The following is a 21,625-nucleotide window of genomic DNA, read 5'->3' on the forward strand; positions in this document are numbered from 1 at the left end:
TCTCCCTGGCCTTTTGGCCGCTTGGATGACGTTTCAGGGAGGGGAGCAGGGGCGCTGCGTTCCCAGGACAGATGCACCGCCGATCCACTCCTGTGGCCTTTAAGCCCCACTCCCAGTGGGGGCTCATGAGCGGATTGGCAGTGACTCAGGATTACCGCCCACCCTACACACACACACACACACACACACCCTACACACACACACCCTACACCCTACCCTACACACACACTCTCCCAGGTCGTCACACTCTGACACTGTGAGCCAGCCAGCTGTTGGTGACAGAGGGGATCAGAGGTGTCTTGCTGAGCGGTGCCCGCGGCGCTCTGTTACACTGGAGCACAGGACACGGCCCCTGGTGGGGGCACGCCATCTGTCAGCGCCCACGTGCTTGCTTGCAGTGAGCCATCGGGGAGTACGCCCCCGCCCCTAGCCCTGTTCGAAGGCCCTCACACCCGCCCCCGCCCGCTCCCCGACGGGTTGCCTTCGCCCTCGGACCTGCTGTAGAGCTGGCTGTGGCCGCCCACCCGGCTCATCAATGTCAGGAGGAATCAGAGGCGGTTTCTCTGTGGAGTGAGGCGCAGGGCAACATGAGCGGAATGCACATGAACGAGACCCCCCCTCCCCCCACCCCCCACCCACGGGTTGCTCTGACAGAAATCAGATGCTGGAGTTCCACCAGCCTCAGGGGTCACCCCTCCCACCCTCTGAATCTCACAATGCCACATGCAATACATGTCACTGTGGCAGGAGGTCGCCACATTGATGGGGGTGGGGGGAGGGGGCTTGGGTCGTTGGAGGGGCAGTGATTTCCCAAGATGGATCCACTGCAATGGCGCCAGACTCCCAGTTCCAGTCACTCGTTTTGGAGCGGTACAAAGGCAACTGTGATTTCTGCACCCCTTCATGCGTGTCCTTCTGGCTCCCACTAGGTGCTGTGCTGGGTGTGTATCACTCGCCCGCGATTCACAGGGTGGTGAATTGGCTTTATTTCACAGGTCACCTCGGTGCCCTCGCTCCGTAATCAGAATTACACGCGGGAGAATAACTGTCGAGAAAACCAAGGACCCGATTGGCTGGATCTTCTGACTCGCTTGTTAATGTCCCGCCGGCAGACCCCGGCGGTGATGGCACGGTCCCTTCACATCGTCTTACAGAAAGGAGCGTTCGCTCGCTTCTAGGGGGTTTATATTGGGCGCATTCATGAGGCAGACCTGAAGCCACGCTCTGCAATGAGGAACCCGCTTCCCGATCGGTAGAGCTCCCTCCCACTTTCACAGAATATAATGAGCACGGGAAGCCCTGTTCCTAACGCCACCAGGCCAGCGGATGAAATTACAAGCGCTAGCTTTGATCTCTGTGAAGGTGACTTTGGCCTGCTCCAGCAAAGACTTGAAATTGTGTCCTGTGCTGCTGGTGTGGGTGGTTACTGAGTGTTTTGGGGCGACTCTAGCAGCAGATGACTCTTCCACAAACTCATAATGCCTCTTGTTTTTTGGAGTGAAATTAATCTTTTGGCTGCAAGCCAGATAAAGCAGACAGGCCTGTATACACAGAAACAGGGTCTGTTTCATTTTTTGCTCTTAACACAGTCACACATGTATGCTCTATAATAGCGATATGTAAATTTAGCATGCAACCCTTATCCATTTTTTTCCCTATCACCCGCCACAGTTCAGTGAAAACCAAAAGGATGTCCACAGTTCCTCGGCATGAATGTGTATTTATTGAAGCTGAGTGTGCTGAACAGTGTCTGTTCAGTTCTCCAAAATGAAAGAAGATTGAAGACATCAGCCCGACTGTGCAGAATTAATATTGATGCTCGTGAGTCAAAGCTCTGGATTTCTTACATCACTTTAGAAGCCAGTGCTTTTTTAATGGCCTGGAGTAATCCCTGCTCCCCACATCCAAAACTTCAATCAAATCTCTGCCATTTCCTTTTCATTTTCCAAGATAAGCAAGTCTTTTTTTCTGTTGGAGAAGGCAATCGAGGATGCCTGCCAGCTGTTTTAATGGTTTCTTTTCAAGCTAATTAATTAGACCTGTTCCAATTAATGCACAAAAGGAGTTAGCTCCTGAGTCATGTATGCAGGGAAAACTAATTATATTATCTGGAATGCGGACTCTTGGTTTTTAATCAGAGATCGCAGACTCATCACTAATATTAATGAACGTGCAATTATTGCCAAGTCCGAATGTTCACCGCAGTGTTATATCATCAGAGAAGGAACAGCGAGTGAGAGATGTGTCATGAACCTGCTGTGAGTAAGTAGGGATTTGGAGAAAAAGATTTGACTGGCTCAGTTGGTGCCTGCGCCGAAACAAACATGTTATAACTTTTGAGAGTCCTGTATTAATTAAGGCTTTCTTGGAACAGTCTCAAATTTTCCTTAAATCTAAAAACTGGGACAACAGGAAACGCAAATTTCCAGGAGTGTGTAAATCCTATGCAAACTGTCAGACATTTTCAGAGATGATCAATAAAACAGATGCTTTTGTTCTGGATAGTTCAGCGTTGCCGGCGTTTGCTGACGATGAGCGTGACGGCGGTGGAACAGATTGAGTTTGTTCTGGTAGGAATAGGTGTGGGCACATCAGCCAGGGTTTCCCTTTTGTAGCTCTTGGGCACCCTGTGAGTCGTCTGACACCCAAGAGTTGCACTGGTGATGTCAGCAGAGTCACGCCTATGCTCCAGTGTGCACCCACCCTGTTGTAGTGCGAAAAATAGCCATTGGCTGTATACAGGGGTTTCTGAGGATTGCGTTTGTTTCACCACATTACTCCTGCATGAGCACACAGGCTGTTGAGACAAGCATGATGTACACCTGCCAATCCCAAAGCAGTTCCATGAAGCGGGAAAAGCATTAAAAATAATAACAATACAAGAATACACAAATACAGAGAGCAGATGTATCTAGAGCAAAAATACAAGCAGGTTATGTCTGTGAGTTTTATATTGGGATTCTCCTGCATTTTCACATTTGATTTTATTTCCATTTTGTCTTTTACTAAAGCACTGACAGGGCATAACAGTACTGTCTCTCCCAGGGTCTGAACCATCGCCAGAGGCCTCTGTCCCAGAGAATTATCACACCGTTCCAGCTTTTTCATTCCTCTCATTTTGAATTACAAATCCCTCCCATCTGGCACTTGTGGGGGAGAGGGGTGTGTCCTCCAGGGTTGGCAGGTGTCCCCCTGGCGGTCTGTGACATTTGATAAAGCCCCTGGGCCACGCTGACCCAAAATGGTGTAGTTTGTCCCAGCTGTGTCCTTCCCAGTACTCCAAAAGCTTGCCATGGGCCATTCCCCTCTCCTTCTTTGGTGTTCTTGGATTCTTGTGGTATCCCCAGTGGTTGGGCCAAGAGGCAAAAACTCAAAGAATGCACCCCCCAAGCAACCCCGCCCCCCTAGGGAGGGCCTCTCCTTCACACTCCAGAGTGTTGTCTAACAGGGCCACTCCGGCTTTTCAAACGCTGGTGAGAAGGGAGGCTCTTCCACCGCTCTGCTGGGACCTGTGCTTTGCACTGTAGTGGTGTAAATGGGCAGGATGCTTTGATGGAATCCTCAGGGTTTTCCGTGACCTTAAGTGGTCTCCTCTCGACTTGTCACTAAAAATATACGTTTGGTGATGGAGTGTCGACCCGACACTTTCATCCAGCTGTAGATTCACAGGGAGCGAGCGGGATGAGCTTTTGTAGGGCATGATTTGCCTGACAGCTTTCCATTTCACTTGCAGAAATGGAGGCTGTAATGCACCAATGTTTTTTACTCGAGACTGAGGCACAGAAGCAGCAGAGGTGAAGCGTTATTGCTCTGACCTATGTGCATAGTAGACTATCACACTTGTCTTCCTTAAGGATTAAACAGCACCCCTATAGTCATAAACCCCTTCTTTCACAATAAAGTGCTAAAAATAGCAGCAAAATCACTCTCTGTAGAGGCAAAATCAAAACCTATTGCAGTGTATAACAGTAAAGTCATCTTCTGCACTGTTGAATTCCCTTCCATAATGGTAATGTCCCCCTCTATAGGAATTAATGTACCCCCTATGGCACTAAAATCCCTCTGCATAGAAGGTAAAATGGGAAAATCGCCCTTATCAAAGTAAAGTCCTCCACAGTGTTAAAATCTACTCTGCAGTGGGAAAATCACCCCTCTGTCAGTAAAGTAGTGGTAAAGTCCTCTACAATGGCAAAGTCCCCCTCTACAGTGGTAGAGTCCTCATGTTCATCAGGCACAAGGGATCTCCGTACATTGAGAGGTAAACCTCAGATGCTGTTTAAATAATGAGGACACCAAAGAGCTTTCATGTTCCAGAGGAGTGTGGCTACCCTGTCCTGCTTGTCTCCTTCTTGAATCCCACTGGCTGAGGATCTTGTCCTTCACTGAGTGCTCCCAGCCAGTGGAATTCATTACATGGGTCTGAGATGGTTTGGTCAGGTAGATTTTTATTCTAAAGCGAGGCATCTCTCCTCCTTATGACCCTCTGTGGAGACTTAAGTGAGAAACTGGTGGTAACCACCATTTTGTGTCTATGTCTCCTTTCCCTTCTCCAGGATCCTCTCCCTCCAAAACCAATGGATTTCGGCTGGCAGCCCCCAAGGCCAGCAGTCCCTGAGAGAGGGATGCCAGAGGACCCCGTGATAAGGGGTGAAGAGGCGGAGCAGAGCAGGTGGTTCATTAAACAGTCCCACCGTGACAGCGTAAGTGAGGACTGATTGCGGTAGGCCACAGGATCTGCCTGTCCCCAATAACGGTGGGCTGTGTACTCTTGCGTAGGGGTTTTTGCATGTGACAGGGACACAGAGGGAGACATTTGCTGGACAGTAACTCCAAGCTGATGGAGTCTCTTGAGCGGAAATCTTCTAGCTGAAAAATGCTGCATTCTAATGAGGAGAAGAATATATGTGAAGGGATTTGTTTCGCTGTCTGCGTTTTCTCTTTTTTAGTTCCATTTTCAGACCTGCTCCGGTCATTCAGCAAAATAGAGCAAAACCTTTTTTATTTCCAGAAACTGCTTTTTAATGTTGAGGTGCCTCTATTAACAAAACTTTACTTTGAAATTGCATCTCACTTATTCCACTATAAGAGAACAGCACATTTCAGTTCTGACCAGGCAAAACAAGAGACTCCTTTGTGAATGGTGTCATTACACAATGAATCCTTCACTTTAATGATCCAGAGACTGTATGTTGGTAGCACCTTGAATTTTTTTGGTAAGCATGTAATGACTCAGACTCAGTGATCATATCTGTATGGAATATGTAGAATTTTATTAATAATAACATTATGTGACATGCAATGTTATAACAGTCATTGATCGGTATTAGTAATAAATAGTATTAAGACCATATCATTATAAGAAATAAATGGTATTAAGACCATATGTAACTGCATGATTTACTATTAGAACCAAATGCCTTTTGACACCATAGCAATAACCTCCTTTGGACATATTATGGTCCTCTTCAGGCTGTGAAGTGAGGTATCGGAGTGGATAAGTGTCTTTGTTCTCAGTAGGATTTACTCATGCCATACACTCTTTTATGTGTAGGATTTGCTTATCTCCAAGACTGAAGTCCCGGAGGGAGGACGTCCATAATCGGGAATCAAAGAAATAAAACAGAAGAAAAAAAAGACAAAAGCAAACGCAAAGGAAATCCCTCAGTTGGTTTTCTTTTATGTTTGACTCCTGTGGGAACAGCCATAAACAGTTGGAAAGAACTTTGGTAACTCTGCTACTGATAACTGATAGGTGTATCCTCCCTGTGCCAACCACAATTATCTCTGTGGTGCTTGAATGAACATTTGGATACTCATTGGGCTCTCTGCTGCCCCCCAGTGGAGGGAGGAGCAGTAATAGACGCAGACGGTCCGATGATGGGCGGCCCCAACGGGCCAGTGCTGGGTGGGTTCGGCTCCACCACGGCCTCCCTGGACATAGGCCTGTTCGGGGGTTGGGCTGCCTGGGCAGGGAACGCCTCTGTCAGCCTGAACCAGAGCCTCCACGGGGCTGACCCGGGCGCTGGCGCCAACCTCTCAGCGGAGACTCACGCCGTCTCCCGGGCGCCCATCAAGGAGAAGAACTGGCCGGCACTGCTGATCCTCGTTATCATCTTCCTCACCATCGGCGGCAACATCCTGGTCATCCTGGCCGTATCGCTGGAGAAGAAGCTGCAGAACGCCACCAACTTCTTCCTGCGCTCGCTGGCCGTGGCCGACATGCTGGTGGGCATCCTGGTCATGCCCATCTCGCTCATCAACATCCTATACGGTGAGTACGCCCCCACCCCCACACCCTGTAACCCCATTCCCCCTGACTCCCCATCCTGGCAGTGTGGCCCTGAAAAAGTCTCCTAATTTATATTGCTCAGACGTGGCTGGTATTTTTTCATGCCCTTTGAGTCATTTATTACAAACTTTTACAGCATTATCTTTTCCCCAGTTGTGTCATATTAATCATTTAGCCTTTTGTTTGTTTTTGATTTTTTTTTTGTACTTCAGGATGCAGTACGCAGTTCTTCACATGACACGACAGGCGTTGTTTTTTATACAGACAGCAGATGGCAGCGTTAGGGGTTGTGCTCAATACAAAATGTCAGCACTGGGACCGCGTACTCCTGCAATCCTAAAGCTTTTCACAGATTTGTGTCATTTGTGTAATGCCATTATAAGCGCTCTGCCAAATTACATGGCTTATTATTCGAGCGGGCCATTAGATTTATGGGGGTGAGAAGTGCCATTGTGATTTGTTAATAACTTTAATTAGAATTTGAAAATTATGAAAAAGAAAGCCTGTTGTGGTTTTATTTTTTTCTCACATTTTTCTCTCTTCAGTGGTCTGTTGTTTGTTAACCCCATGTTCCAGTGTCTGGGATCACACAGCCTACAGCAACATTCTCAGTGATTTTAGGACTGACTGATACATTGTTTAGGTAACTTGAGTATATCCTGTTATATATATATATTGTAGGGTTTGTATTCCGCTGTTTTTTGGAAAATGTATAAAAAGAGCAGTAAACTCATTTAGGACAGCTGCAACAACATTTTACAGAAATCAGACGTCACAGTATCGGTGGGTGTTGATATTCTCCGGAAGGTGGGAGGAGACTGTGCCCCCAGGTGAGGGCGCTGCCCCTATTTACATCATGTACAAATGAGGAGACATGACAAGGAAATGCAGCGTGGGTCTTGGGACCTGGGGATTTTTGGGGATTGCACTTTGCAGATGGGACGTCTTTATCAGAGCCCTTCAGTGAAGAGAGAACCCTTATCTAAGTCCCACTCACAACAAGGAGGGAGTTCAGGCAAAGATGTTTTATTTGGGCCAGATATTCAGCTCCAGTGTTCCTGCGAGCTCTGTCTAGGAGGCTGCGGTTGCTGCCTGCACTGGCTGTAGCTGTTTTGTTTTTGACAATTCCCCTTTAAGAATGTTAATGCTGAGGCAGCAAATCGGAAAACTTCCAGCTTCAGGAATAGAAGAGACAGAATTTTCAATGGGAAGCGAGTTGAGCTGACTCTCTGGTCCATATATAAAGAATCCTTGGTTTAGGTATGCAGAGATGGTTCTGTTTGGCTGCTCACTTGTTTGGTGCTATTCTTGGAAAGGGGAATGCTTTACCGCCTTGTACTGGCTCAGAGGAATGCATCACATTCAGACATCTGGCAGACTGCACATCCTGCTGGCATATTTACTGTGAAAAGATTTCTCAGTAAGCCAAGGAACATTGTTTGTTGTTGGGTAACTTAATGATATACCTGCTAATATTGACCATTGAGGTGAGGGAGTGAGTGCTGATATACATTCTGGATTTAACTTAATTATGGAATTAAATGGGTTGGAGGTATTTCTAATACCAGATGAAAATACACACAGATACACACATGCACACATGCGCGCACACACACACACATGCATTCATGACCAAGGCCCTCCTTGGGAGAGAGAAAAACGCTCAGACATCCTCATGCTGTCTGACGTCTTCAGCCAGCCTTTGCACGCCATTAGCTCAGAGCTGTCAGGGAGAAACAGCAGTCGGCTCTTTGACAGGGCAGCCGCCTCCTCCAGGTCTCACCTTGCATCAGCACAACAGCTCTGACTTCATCCCTGCCTCTCTCTCTCTCTGCCTTTCTCTCTCTCTCTCTCTCTCTCTCTCTCTGCCTTTCTCTCTGCCTCTCTCTCTTTTTCTTTCTCTCTTGCTGTTCTCCACCAACAAAGCAGCAGATTTTTGAAGGAAGCCATTTTTGCTCTGCCTTGAACATTTTCCTCACATTTATGTGAGGAGGGGACTCGGGAGTTCCTGTCAAAATTACCGCCACTCACAATTAATTACCCCCCCTCAATTGGACAACGAGGCCATGGATATCATTCTTAAAGGACCCAGAGATTGGCTGTGGAAATTGAGGCTCTCTGACTCCTCACAGGACTCCTCTTCCTGATTTCATTTCCCGCCCGTTATCTCCTCGTCCACGTTTCCCTAAGTAGGGAAGGAATAGAAGAATGCACATCAGCCGGTTGGTGGAAAGTCAGCTGGTCTGTAAAAGTGGCAGGCTGTTATCTAGCTCACGCCGGCCTCTGGGAGGTGACTGAGGGGTCAAATCAATCTAATTTATTGCCGGGGGGGGTTATCTCGTGTTTACATGTTCATTCTGAGGGCCGTAAACAAAGCGATACTTATCAAAAAATGAAAGCAATTGCGTAATTTACGGCGCAACAATATTAAGTTGAATCCATTTATTTTTTGATTTACATAAGTAGGAAAGCAGCCAGATTCGATCAATTGCGTCGTCCGTGGGGGGAGGGGGAAGGAGGAAAAAATGGAGAGTGGATTTTCATTATCTGCCGAACATGGGGAAAACATAGAGCACCCCGCTCCTGAGATGAAACGGCTGCGAGCCCGTCTCAGTGATGGCAATCTAATGTGATTGGAAGCGAGCAAGTCTGTGCTGTTTAATCTACTGTCCCGATGACTGCGGCCTCAGTAAAGACCCTGCAGGCTTCATGCTCGCTGATAGGGAGATAGCGGGAGGAGCCGTGTGTGAAAAGCTTATCCTGAGGAATGTGTGTGTGTGTGTGTGTGTGTATGTGTGTGTGTGTGTGTGTATGTGTATGTATGAACATATCATGTCTGATGCCATTGGGATAATATGAATGTGTGCTAATTGACACTCCGGGGCCCGATTGTAATCGCTTAAAGTACAAATATCTAATGCAGCTGTATGAGTGTTGCGGAAGGCAGATATACAGGCCTAGAGATGAAAAATCGTTCAAAATGTAGAGGGATGTGTGAGGAAGGAGTGATCACCTCTTAAATAGTCAGGCACTATGGCCATTATCGGTAAAAGCTACAGTGAGTCAGGCAACATGACCATTACCTTTAAGTGCTGCTGTGAGTCAGGCAACATGGCCATTACCTTTAACAGCAAGCCAATGTGACCATTACCTTTAAGAGCTACAGTGACTCAGGCACTGCGGTCATTACCATAAAGAGCAACACTGACTTGGGCAATGTGGCCATTACTTTAAAGAGCCACACTGACTCAAACAATGTGGTCATTACCATAAAGAGCAACACTGAGTCAGGCAATATGGCCATTACCTTGAAGAGGGACACTGAGTCAGGTGATATGGCCGTGGAATCTAGTGAATCTAATGACTGTGTGACGTTTATTCCAATGTAACAAGCGTCGTGAAAAGGAAAGGCCAAAGTTGCAGGACTAAAAGAGCAGATGACATTCAGAATAATGCATCCAATTATAGGCTCGGCATGATCGATACATGTAGAATGATCAATACATTTTTGCTCTTTCAACATAATTACAGATTTGCACAGTGCCCAAACCCATACAGTACACGCATACACACAGTTCACTTCCCCACCCCACTCTGAGAAAATTCACATTCAGACACTAATGGGCTTTTGCTGCTGAGGCTCTAGTTTTCATTTTTGGGAAGAAGCTAAAAAAGTAACCTGTTTGCCCTGTGCTTGCTCATGGCCCCGTGTACCAAATCAGGCCCAGGGGAGGCTGGAGGACCGCGGGACGACAGACGCCATGTGGTGGCCTCGTTCGGAGTGACCTACAATGTTATGCAAACATGGCAACATGTGTCACAGCGGCAGCGTCTGTCCCGTGCACACTCATCCCAAAATCCAAACCCGAGCGCAGGACCTTACCCTGTGGAGTAAAGCATCCTCAACCTTACTCCAGTGCCTTTCTCTTTTTTCTCCCTCATTCTCTCGTTCTGTATAGCCCTATCTGTCTGTACAGACCCGTACAAAGAAATTAACATAATGAGAATGTATTTTAGAGAATATGTTGTAGCTCAATCAATTGAATTGAAGCTCAATATGTACAATATTGCAATACATTTCTGCTTTGCATTAATGCATTCTAAATGGATTTGCGGTGTATTCTTGGGCTGAACAATGCATTTCAGATATATGACAATATGTCTCATTTTCATACGGGAATGGGACAGAGACAAAGATGCAGCAGAGCACCCTAAACCCCCCCCCCCCCAAAACCACCACCACCCCCAGCCTGTCTATCTGAATCCTCGTAAAGCCCTTTAACAGCGTGAGCCACTGCAGCACACTGCATTGTGAAACAGCGCTCGTGGGAGGCCCCTTTCCTCGTTGCAGGCAGACTGAGTGAGGCGACAGACTCCGATGAGCACCCATCCGCAGCACATTTTGGCCACCCCTCCCGCGGCCAGCCGGCCGGCGGGCGGGGGGGCGGGGGGCAGCGGCGGGGTCTAGCACAGGACATTCCCGCAGATGCTCCGCCGGCGCTCGGCGTCTGGGAGTGCGAATCCCTCACACATGGAGCAATTATTCGCCGGGAGAAGCCGGATTATAATCCCCATAGTATAATGTGAGGTCCCCGCCCTCGGGCCGCTTAATCCTCTCACAGCCCCGTAACCCCGCGCCACCCGTGGCTTCCTTTGATTTTATTTGCGGGAGCTTTAATCAACAGGGTAGGAGAGCTGGGAAACATGAATGGTGGGGGGTGGGGAGGAGGGGAGGCGGGGGCCAGGGAGAGAGAGAAAATCCCCTCTTGCAATCTGCCTACGCTGTGAGCGCCAGTTCCATCCTCGGCTCGCCAGTGCTGTCCCTGTTCCCCTGGCAAAAGTCCCTCCCCTTCCCCCCACTGACTCTGCTCCGTCCGTAACTCTGCCCGTCTGTCTGTCTGTCCCCCTGATCCGCCCCCTTCACCCGACAGATTACGCCTGGCCCCTGCCCAACGCCCTCTGCCCCATCTGGATCTACCTGGACGTGCTCTTCTCCACGGCGTCCATCATGCACCTGTGCGCCATCTCGCTGGACCGCTACGTGGCCATCCGCAACCCCATCGAGCACAGCCGCTTCAACTCCCGCACCAAGGCCATGCTGAAGATCGCCGCTGTCTGGACCATCTCCATAGGTGAGCAGCAGAAACGCTGCTGAAAGTGCAGGCAGCTGTTAGCATATACAGTACTCTCCATGTATACATATCACTGATTATGAACTGGAGCAAGAAACAAAGGAAAAAATGCACTTGTTGGATGGTTTTTCTGTTTAAATGTTGCCAAATGTTGTGCTTAACTCTACAATGGAGTAAAAATTGCTTACAAATAATTACTTTTATTCCAGAAAAAAAGCACAAGGGTCATATTTATTCACACCTCTGTTGTATTACTATTTTGTAAATCCTTCTCTGACATGGATTGCACTGACAGTTTCATCAGTTTCAAACAGCAGTAGACATGCTGTTTGTTTCTGAAAGATGAAGGCAGCAGTACAGTGGTAAATGTGAGGGGGGAAAGGGATGCACCGATGAGCAAACGAAAAGGCGCTCACGCGCTGGTGCTGACTGGGACCCCACGCCTACTCCCCTCCTACCCCGCGCTCTCGTGTTAATCTGTTTTCCCTTCTGGAGGTACATGAGTAATTCTTTCTGTTAAGGGGGCGGCGGTACTGACCTGCCCCTTCGCCCCCTTCCCCGATACACCCAGGGAAATGATTCATATCAGCCCTACCTGGAGAGAAGCTTTAATAGGAAGTGACAGAGGGACCCGTGTTTATTTCCACAGACACTTCCTTCAGGACCTCACAGGATCTCTGGTGGCACTTGCTCATAATAAGATACCTTTCTCAACAGCTCCGTGGGCGGGTCTTTGCTTTTGTTTTCGGGGCCTGACTTACCGCCTCATCTGAGGACAGGCTCACCCTCACGATAGATTTCACCCAAACCTACATGGGTTCGCCTCAATTTAGCCTTGTTGTCAGAGCCGTGTTGCATCATCTTTCCTTTGTTCTGGGGTTGTCAGACGCAATACTGAGTGCCCTCCATAAATGATAGGCAGGGAGAAGGAGACCACAAACACAGTCAAAGGAAAGATGGGGTCAGGATGAAAGAAAAAAAGATCACACCAGAGAAAAGCAAAGAACACGAGTTGTTAAGATTGTACTCACTCTGCCCCCTTCCTCTGTTCTTCTCCTCCCTCCCCTCCCCTCTTTGTTCCTGTCCTCCTCTGTCCCCCTCCTCCTCTCTGTTCTCCTGTGTTCCTTTTCTCCTCTCCCACCTCCTCTCCCCTCCTCTCTCCCCTCTCCCTCTCTCTCCTCCCTCTCAGGGATCTCCATGCCCATCCCGGTGATCGGCCTCCATAACGAGGCGAAGGTGTTTGTGAATGGCAGCTGCGTGCTGAACGAGGAGCGCTTTGTGCTGGTGGGCTCCTTCGTGGCCTTCTTCATCCCGCTGGTCATCATGGTGGTCACGTACTGCCTGACTGTGCAGGTGCTCCAGCGCCAGGCCACCGTCTTCCTGTACGAGGGCAAGGCCGCCGCCTCCTCCCAGCAGGCCCTGCGCCCCGCCCCGCCCCCGCAGGCCCCGCCCCGGCGCAGCAGCCTCAACTGCCTGAAGGGGGACCCCTCTCGCACCACCTCACCCTCCGACAGCATCTCCATCATCCCCAGCTCGGAGGTGCCCTCGCAGCTCAGCTCGCCGGCGGGGCGGGACCCGGGGGGCCACGGGAGGCGGGGCATGATGCAGGCCATCAAGAACGAGAGGCGGGCCTCCAAGGTCCTGGGCGTGGTCTTCTTCCTCTTCCTGGTGATGTGGTGCCCGTTCTTCATCACCAACGTCATGTACGTGCTGTGCCGCGGGGCGTGCAACGCGCCCCTGCTCGGCGAGCTGCTCAACGTCTTCGTGTGGGTCGGGTACATCTCCTCGGGGGTCAACCCGCTGGTCTACACCCTCTTCAACAAGACCTACCGCCGCGCCTTCTCCAGCTACCTGCGCTGCCAGTACCGCGGGACGGGGCCCAAGCCCCTCCCCGCCCAGCCCCCCTGCCCGTCGCTGGCGGTCACGCCCACCCTGATCTGCGGGAAGGAGGGTGTCGACCGCAACAGCAACTGCCGCAACGGCGACAGGAACCCGCCGAGGAGCCTGGAGCTGGACGACGCCGACGAGATCCCCGGCATGCACCCGGGCACGTCGGAGGTGTCCGTGGACAGCTGCCACACCCCCACGGAGCACACCAGCTGCGTGTGATTGGCCCTCTCCTCTGTCCGTCTGCGATGTCGCCGGGCCCCTGCATGGAGGCCTCTCCCACTGCCTATGTGTGTCACAGGGACACAAGGGGGACGGTGTACAGATGATGGCCTGCGATGATAATGTACATATTGGCCCGCGATGATAATGTGCACTTGGTGGTCATTAATGGAAATGTACAGATTCAGGCTGTCACGCGCCACCATTCTGGGGGAGCTGGACTCTGTGTGTCAGGGCTAAACCTATAAAAATCGGTTTGACAGATTGTACTACCGAACAAAATGTGGAAAACGAAATTCCAGTTTATCCAGGAACAGGTGATGGATTATGCCCTCTTTGCCAATAAATCTGCTTATTACAAGCGAAGGCTTTTAAATTAACTTCGCAGCTGCGAGAAAAAAATCCTGATTGGGTGCCTAACAGACTCTTTATTTAATTGCGCAGTTTAACAGAACTGCTGTGTAGAAATATACCGCGTAAGACGCCATGCCTGACCGCAGTGTCACAGCGCCCTCAGGTGGTAGCTCGCGAAAATTTCAGTTTATACACGTTTTGCAAATGCGTCGGAGTAAAACAAGTGCAGATAAGAAGTTAGCGAGCAACATGTGCAAAATAAAAGATAATTTTTGGTTAAGTGTACAGAATGGAATAAAATTAAAACTGTGTGAGCCCACCAAAAGCAGGGAATTTTGGTAAAGGGGGCTTGAGATTTGATGGCATTTGAACGACGTCTGGAGTTTGTCACGTGATGCTTCTCTGGTGACTTTAAATTATTCTCAGAGCGTTATTCTAGCGTTACTCTCAGTCATCCGCAACGTCACCGAAAGCATCTGGAGTGACGAACAGGACCTCTACATATGCCCTATAACTGATCAGCAACTGCGCCCCCCTGCTCCCCACGATAAAAAAGTACAGCCCAAGCCTCCAGTCGACCCATCCCCTTATTGTTAGCATGTGCCCATGAAATCCACAGACTGAATTGAATTTAATTTTTATACAAAATGTAATAATACCTCACCAAGCCTTTCCAGAAACGCCGTGATAATAAAGTGCTGAAGAGTAAATCTTTGAATTAGTCATTAGTGGTTGGAGGTGAGGATCTCATCCCAGCAGTAGCTGTAACGGAGCGGGCTGGTTCTTCCACGGGTTTCGGGATTTCACAGAGGAGACTCAAGAGGGATCAGAGAGGGATTCCTGGAAGAGAAATTCCATAGCTGTTCACAGATCTCTAATTGTCTCCCACGGAAAGCAGTTATGGCCCCCGTACAGCGTGCATTTCAACGTGGCAAACAGGCGTGACGACTTTGCGACCGCGACAATAGGGAACCAGCATAGCGGAAAGCGAAAACGGGAAGCGGAGCGGGACGCTACGCGGATCTGCGGATTAAAGTTGAGCCGTTTTCTCATTCGAGACTGTGAACGTTGGGCTGGAAAGGCCTCATATCACTTTTTTTTGTTTGTTTTCAAAAGCAAAACCTACTCGAACTGTTGATATATACACATATACCCACATATGAGCTGTAAATGTAAGCTGAGGTAACTTTGTGTATAGAGATAGCGAGCGCCTGTGTTTTATCCTCATCTCCCTTGATCCCAAACTATCATCACTCGTAGATTCTTTTTTTTTGTCAAGCAATGACATAACTTTCAGTTTACATTCAGCTGCACAATGTCTTCTTTTTCTGTGATGCTGCTATTTATTTATTAAAGGTTTGTTACAATGTGTCCAGAGATTCCGCTCTTCCGTATTTAATGGTATGCAGACCCAACGGGGTGTTGTTGCCCTTTACTCTGTCAGTATGATGCACTTTGCCTATCAGTGTTCTTTTATATCGCCTCCATTGTTATTATATTTCTCTTTTAACAGACGGGTAAATATATTCTGATTGTACTTCATACGTCTTGTATTTTGTCTACGCGTTTCCTTTTCCTGAAAAACTATAGCTTAATATATGCAGGTGCACTTTTTGTCGCGCGTTAGCGTTTGTTTGACTTCTGTCTCTCCTGATTTTAATGCATCTGCTGTTTCCACAGCATTCTTTTTTGGTAGATTCTAGAAATATCGAAAACACAAAGTTAACCCGAGAAGGCAGGGCTGTGTGCGGTGTGATTTCAGTCGGTTAATCGAAAACCCACTGTTCCTCGGGCTGTCATCGACTTGTGTTGCTGCTATGTCAGAGATGGTATCTCAGAGCACGTCAAACTAATTTCAGGACCTTGGAGAGCGCCGAACAAGGTGAGTCGCCTTGCGCGCTTCCATTGTACTCTATTTTTGATAGAGCGGATGTTTTTATACATATGTACAATTATTTTCACGTATCATTTTGTAGGATTGTGACCCTTTATATTTTGGCTGCGTCTGTGCTTGTGTGAGTGTGTGTGTGTGTGTTGGGGGATTCAGTTTCTAGCGGCTGCAAGAAATTACTTATATTTGGTAAAATATAACAAGAAGACAGAAGGGATTATTACCATCATGAACATAATAAACTATTTAACATGCAATATACTCCTTCGTGGATACTCCATTCAGTGATTCTACTGAAAATAAGCCATCAAGACAGTCCTTACGTCTTTTATAGTCACTTACTGTATGCACTTTTGTAAGTAGCTTTGGATAAAAGCGTCTGCTAAATAAATAAATGTAAATGTAAATGTAAATGTTTGTAATTGGCTTTAGTTCACAATTATTTACACTGAAACAGTGGCTCACATGCCACAGATATCATGCGTCAAAAAATCTAACGGACGGCAGTTTACATTGCGTCCCACATACACCAGCTATCGTGTTCCTGAAGAAGAATCTGCGCTGCCATCTTGTGGGAAACGAAATATTTTAAATTCCAAGTTCAGTCCTTACCCAAAATCTGTTCATTCTTCTCTATTGACTCACTTCGTAACATGTTGTGTTGCGCAACTGCTTTCATAAAATGGGCAGGGCGCATAACAGGGATATGACATAAGCACCGATGAAAGAAGGCGAGTCACGAGGTATTAATACTATAATACCAATATATATATATATATATATATATATATATATCAAGCAATTATATACTGCAAAACCGTTATTAGCATGGTAATTTGGGTGATATCAACATTTAAAATTCTATATTAATTGTCTATGTCACCGTGGGAAAGTATATCTAGTGAGGAGAGAAGACCCACTTTCTTCAACTTTGATAGTTTTGTAAAATCATAGGTATGCATTTGCACTCTAACCCTGACAGTGTTAAATCACAGGCCACAAAGTAATAACTGTGTTTTAGTGCTAACATAAAGTGCAACTTTTCTTGTTCGTTTTATTTAGCTGATTTGTGCTTCTTAGTAGCCTTGAAATTGTTCTGGGTATAAACTGATGACGCACAGAGGTGTTTTATAACATCGTAATCACAATTCCTGCTGTATATTCACTTCAGTAAAAGGTCCAGTCAAATGGGGGAGGGAGGGGAGGTCTATTTGTCGCATTCTTGCGTAGCCTATATATCCCAAGACGCATTAAAACGCAAGAAGTAATAGCGCAAACAGTTTTGGCTCCAAGATTTTCCCAGAAGTATATATTCACAGACTGTCAAAAAAGTTGCTGCATTCACTTAATTTCGTAACACCCCATTAAACTTATTTGGAAAAACTAATCTCAGGAGCAGCGATGTCAGTGACAAGTCATGTATCATAGAGGAGTGTGCAGGTGTGTAAATGCAGAAGTCGCGATTGTTACGTGGCGATTGTTGCGTTGATTGCGGCGAGATTCCTGACTAAGGGTTCAAAAACAGGGAAAACTTGTACTGTTATGACTGAAAAAATGTCACAAGGCCGAAAGGAGGAAGGCATTTTGATGCTGAAGGCTGACATGTCAATGTCCAGAGTCGCCTGGCACTTTTGGTGGACATCGACCAACAATGACACGTGGTTCAAATCCTGACCAACAACAGCCAGGGCTGACAAGCGTCAACGCCCCTCTGCAAGAATTGCGCGTATGGCTGAGGGATCTCCGAGATCGACATCTACACGCATGTCTGTATGTACCAGAGACACCTTCCCAGGTGATTTCAGAGTGACGCTGCGGCATCAGAGCCTACTGTCCACATCTTGGTTTGGGGCTGAATGGCTGCTTTATGACAACATGTCACGCCTGGTCACACAGACCGTCGTTTGTAATCTTTCCAAAAGCGAATTGGCGCGATGTTTATGCTATTAAGGCGTCACGGTTCGGACTGTTCCGTCATCACACCAGGTGGAGAGTGTACTGCAAACTCACCGTCCATGTTGCGTTGCCCGAGTGCGTCGCATGGTATGCGGGCTGCAATACGGTAAGGACTGAGATCAGCGTATACGTGCATTGATGGCTTCTTGGATGCACGTCACTTCGCTATTCATTGAACATAATCACTGTGTGGTGGATAATAGCCTCATTTTCCGCACCACAACGCACAACTACCTGTGACCTGTATTTGTCAGACCTTATTTCTGGCACCGAACAACGTTTGTGTGATACACTTAACATCCTACACACCTAGCCTGATTTCAACAGAGTAGCTTACCCCTGATGCTCTGTATAGGCGTTTGACGTTTCACGTGTTCGTGACTATGTCATGATGACGTGCGACGGCTGGCATGCGTGTACCGCTTTCCGCCTGAGTGGAAATATGTCACCTTAAGTCGTCTTACATGTGTAATATGTTCACACTTTATTTTTATTACATATTGTGCAAACAATACGATTTCAGAGGAACGTTTAAAAAACCTTTTGGCCAAATCAATTGTACATTTGTGTTGACAGAATGATTTTTTCTGACAACCAGTGATTTAGGAAAGTATTCAGCTTTTGCACACTTTGTTACAGACCTAGTCTGAAATGGATTAAATGTAGCCTATTCTTTTGGCCATCAGTCTACACGCAAGAACCCATAATGACAAAGCAAAAACATTACAAATGTTTGCAAATTTATTAACATTCAAAAAAATCTCATTTATGAGAATCTCATTTATGAAATCTCATTTACATAAGTATTCAGACCCTTTATTCAGTACTTTGTAGAGCCACCTTTGGGAGCAATCACAGCTTCGAGCCTTCTTGGGTAAGTCTCTAGAAGCTTTATACACCTGGATTTGGGCATTTCCTTTCATTCTTCCTGGCAGATCCTGTCAAGCTCAGTCAGATTGGATGGGGAGTGTGTGAACTGCATTCTTCAGATCTCTCCACAGATTTTCTACAGGGGCTCAAGACCAGACTTTCGCTGGGCCACTCAAGGAGGTTGAGATGTCTCCCAAAGCCACTCCAACATTGCCTTGGCTGTATGCTTTGGGTCGTTGTTGTGCTGAAAGGTGAGCCTTCTCCCCAGTCTGAGGTTATGTGCACTCAAGCAGGTTTTGAAGGACCTCAGCATTTATCTGAATTCATCCTTCCCTCAATTCTGACCAGTCTACTTATCCCTGCTGTTAAGAAGTGCCCCCATAGCTTGATGCTGCAACCACCATGCTTCACTGTAGGGATAGTATTACCCAGGTGATGAGCAGGACCTGGTTTTCACCAGATGTAGCACTGGGAATTCAGCCCAAAGAGTTCAATTTTTGTCGTATCAGACCAGAGAATCTTTCCCCATGCCCCCAGAGTCCTTTAAGTGCCATTGTGCAAACTCCAGGTGGACTGTCATATCTTTTTGTCAGGAGTGGCTTCCATCTAACCACTCTACCATAAAGGCCTGATTGACGACTGCTTCCGAGATGGTTGTCCTTCCGGCAGGTTCTCCCATATGTGCAGAGGACGTCTGAAGCTCTGTTAGAGTGGCCATTGGGTTCTTGGTCACCTCCCTGATAGATAGATAGATAGATAGATAGATAGATAGAACTTTATTGATCCCACAGCAGGGAAATTCACATGTCACAGCAGCATTAAGACAGAGGTAGAAAGGCAAAGTGGCAATATGCAATAAGTTAAAAAATACAAAAATACAAAAGAAAATACAAAGATATGTATATATATATATATATATATATATATATATATATATATATATATATATATATATATACATATATTTAAGAAGTCAAGAATAAATAAAATAGTAAAAAGTAATCACAGTAACCAGATGGCCAGCTCTAGCAAGAGTCGTGGTGGTTCCAAACTTCTTCCACTCCACAATGATGGAGCCTAGCTGTTCTGGGAACATTCAACATTCTGGGAACAAATGGTTTTATACCCTTGCCCAGATCTATGCCTCAACGCAGTTTGATTGCAGAGAGCTAAGATGTCATGGCCTGGTTTTTGGGTCTGACATGCACAGTGAATTGTGGGACCTTATATACACATGTGCCTTTCTAAATTGTGTCCAATCAATTCAATTTGCTACAGGTGGACTCCAGTCAAGTTCTAGAGACATCTCTCGGATAATAAAAGCAAAGAGGATGTACCTGAGCTCAATTTTGAATGCCATAGCAAAGGTTCTGAATACTCATGTAAATGAAATATTTCAGTTTTTGATTTTTAATAAATTTGCAAAAAGCTATGATCTATTTAAAAAATGTTTTAATGTTTTTGCTATGTCATTATGGGTTATGATTTGTTGACCAAAATAATACATTTAATTCATTTTAGATTAAGTCTATGGCAACAAAGTGTGCAAAAAGCGAATGGGTCTGAATCCTTTACGAAGTTACTGCATACATTCATGATTGACTATTTATAACTATTTTACCATTAAAAGCAATATAACACAATGTGTGTAGAGAATAGGTCTTAGTGGCATACCTCTAGATAACTTTGTATTGAATGAGAATTTTAGCGACAGAGAGAAAAAAAATCCCGGATTTCCCAACCAGAATTTAACGATTTCTAATTCCCTTCCTAGTTGATATCAGCCTATTTGATGTTCTGCAGTGCCATCTAGCGTCAAACATTGACATGGTAACAAATCAACAGTTCCCACGATCACTTGAGATGTTTTCATACATACAGCAGCTCATGTATAGGAAATTAACGTTCTAAGAGTGATACTTACTTTGTATTTCGAATGCAATTTAGAAATCTTGTGAAAATTAGGATTTTTTTTAAGGTATATGTCATTCAGAAATTTGTGAGTCCATGTTTCTTTAGTATCTCTGGTATGTCATACCCTGTTTTGCATTGCTTCCAAAGCACAGTGGACCCAGCTCATTTTAGTATTAATTGACTTTACATCTTGTATTGGGCACAGAACCGCAGGAATCGCAACCCTGCACCATAATGTTCTGATAATTCTAGTATTTCTTTCCTCAAGAATTAGGAGAATTTGGGAAAAAAAACTGCATTTTGAAACTGTCATGCGTAATGACTGAATTTGTCAGGCGTTTGAAAATTCAATCTGTCGTGGAATGCCTTCCGGGAAGATGCAGGCTCGTGTCTCATACAGCGTATGATGGTTGCGCAGTAGATACGACGTGGGACGCGTGAATAAAAAGCACGTTAGTATTAGTATTAGTCACATAAGCCTACTACATTGACCGTCGAGTAAAGTGGCACTTCAAAAAGCACAAGAGTGCGGTGGAGGGCACTGTTACACCATTCGTTGCATCATGAGGTGGTATTCATTTCTTCGTGATGCCAGGCAATACTGTATCCCACAACGTGTCGCTATTTCAGCTGGGTCGACCGAAGTCCATTCAAAAAATTGTATTAAAAAAAAAACATTTTTGTACACTGTAAATTATGCTGAATGTACACATTAAACCACATAAATTCATCTTCATTACAGTATATTTTATTTTAAAAAGAAGGATTTTGGCACAATAACAAAAAAGACCCTAAATTACCTATACTGAAAGTTCTGAAAAGCTGCAAATGTATAACACTCTGACTCATTCGCTGTAGCTAAATTCAAGGCTGGATTTTTCTGTCATTTTAATTTTGTAATTTACAAATGACCGGCTGGTGATGGTGTCTTCTTCGCATGGTTAATTACAGCAGGCTCGCACAGATACATACCCTACAATGTCATGGCCTGGCAGGGAGGTTGCAATTGCTCTTCCCGGGGGAGTCTTCCAACCTGGTACGATAAATTCTGGTGTGTGATAAATTCTGCGTGTAATGCATTTGTGAACCATTGGGTGGGTGGTGGTCTGG

The 21,625-nt window shown here is 46.4% G+C and overlaps 1 protein-coding gene across 1 annotated transcript; it reads left to right on the forward strand.

The window, feature by feature from the left end:
* Positions 1 to 5,874: 5,874 nt before the first annotated feature.
* LOC118791487 (5-hydroxytryptamine receptor 2C-like) lies at positions 5,875 to 13,530 on the forward strand. The gene is made up of 3 exons (XM_036548860.1): positions 5,875 to 6,271; positions 11,221 to 11,421; positions 12,611 to 13,530. The coding sequence occupies exons 1-3, from the start codon at positions 5,875 to 5,877 to the stop codon at positions 13,528 to 13,530; spliced, it is 1,518 nt and encodes a 505-aa protein (XP_036404753.1).
* Positions 13,531 to 21,625: the final 8,095 nt, after the last annotated feature.

Source organism: Megalops cyprinoides, chromosome 16 (assembly GCF_013368585.1).
Source record: "Megalops cyprinoides isolate fMegCyp1 chromosome 16, fMegCyp1.pri, whole genome shotgun sequence".
Classification (NCBI taxonomy): Eukaryota; Metazoa; Chordata; class Actinopteri; order Elopiformes; family Megalopidae; genus Megalops; species Megalops cyprinoides.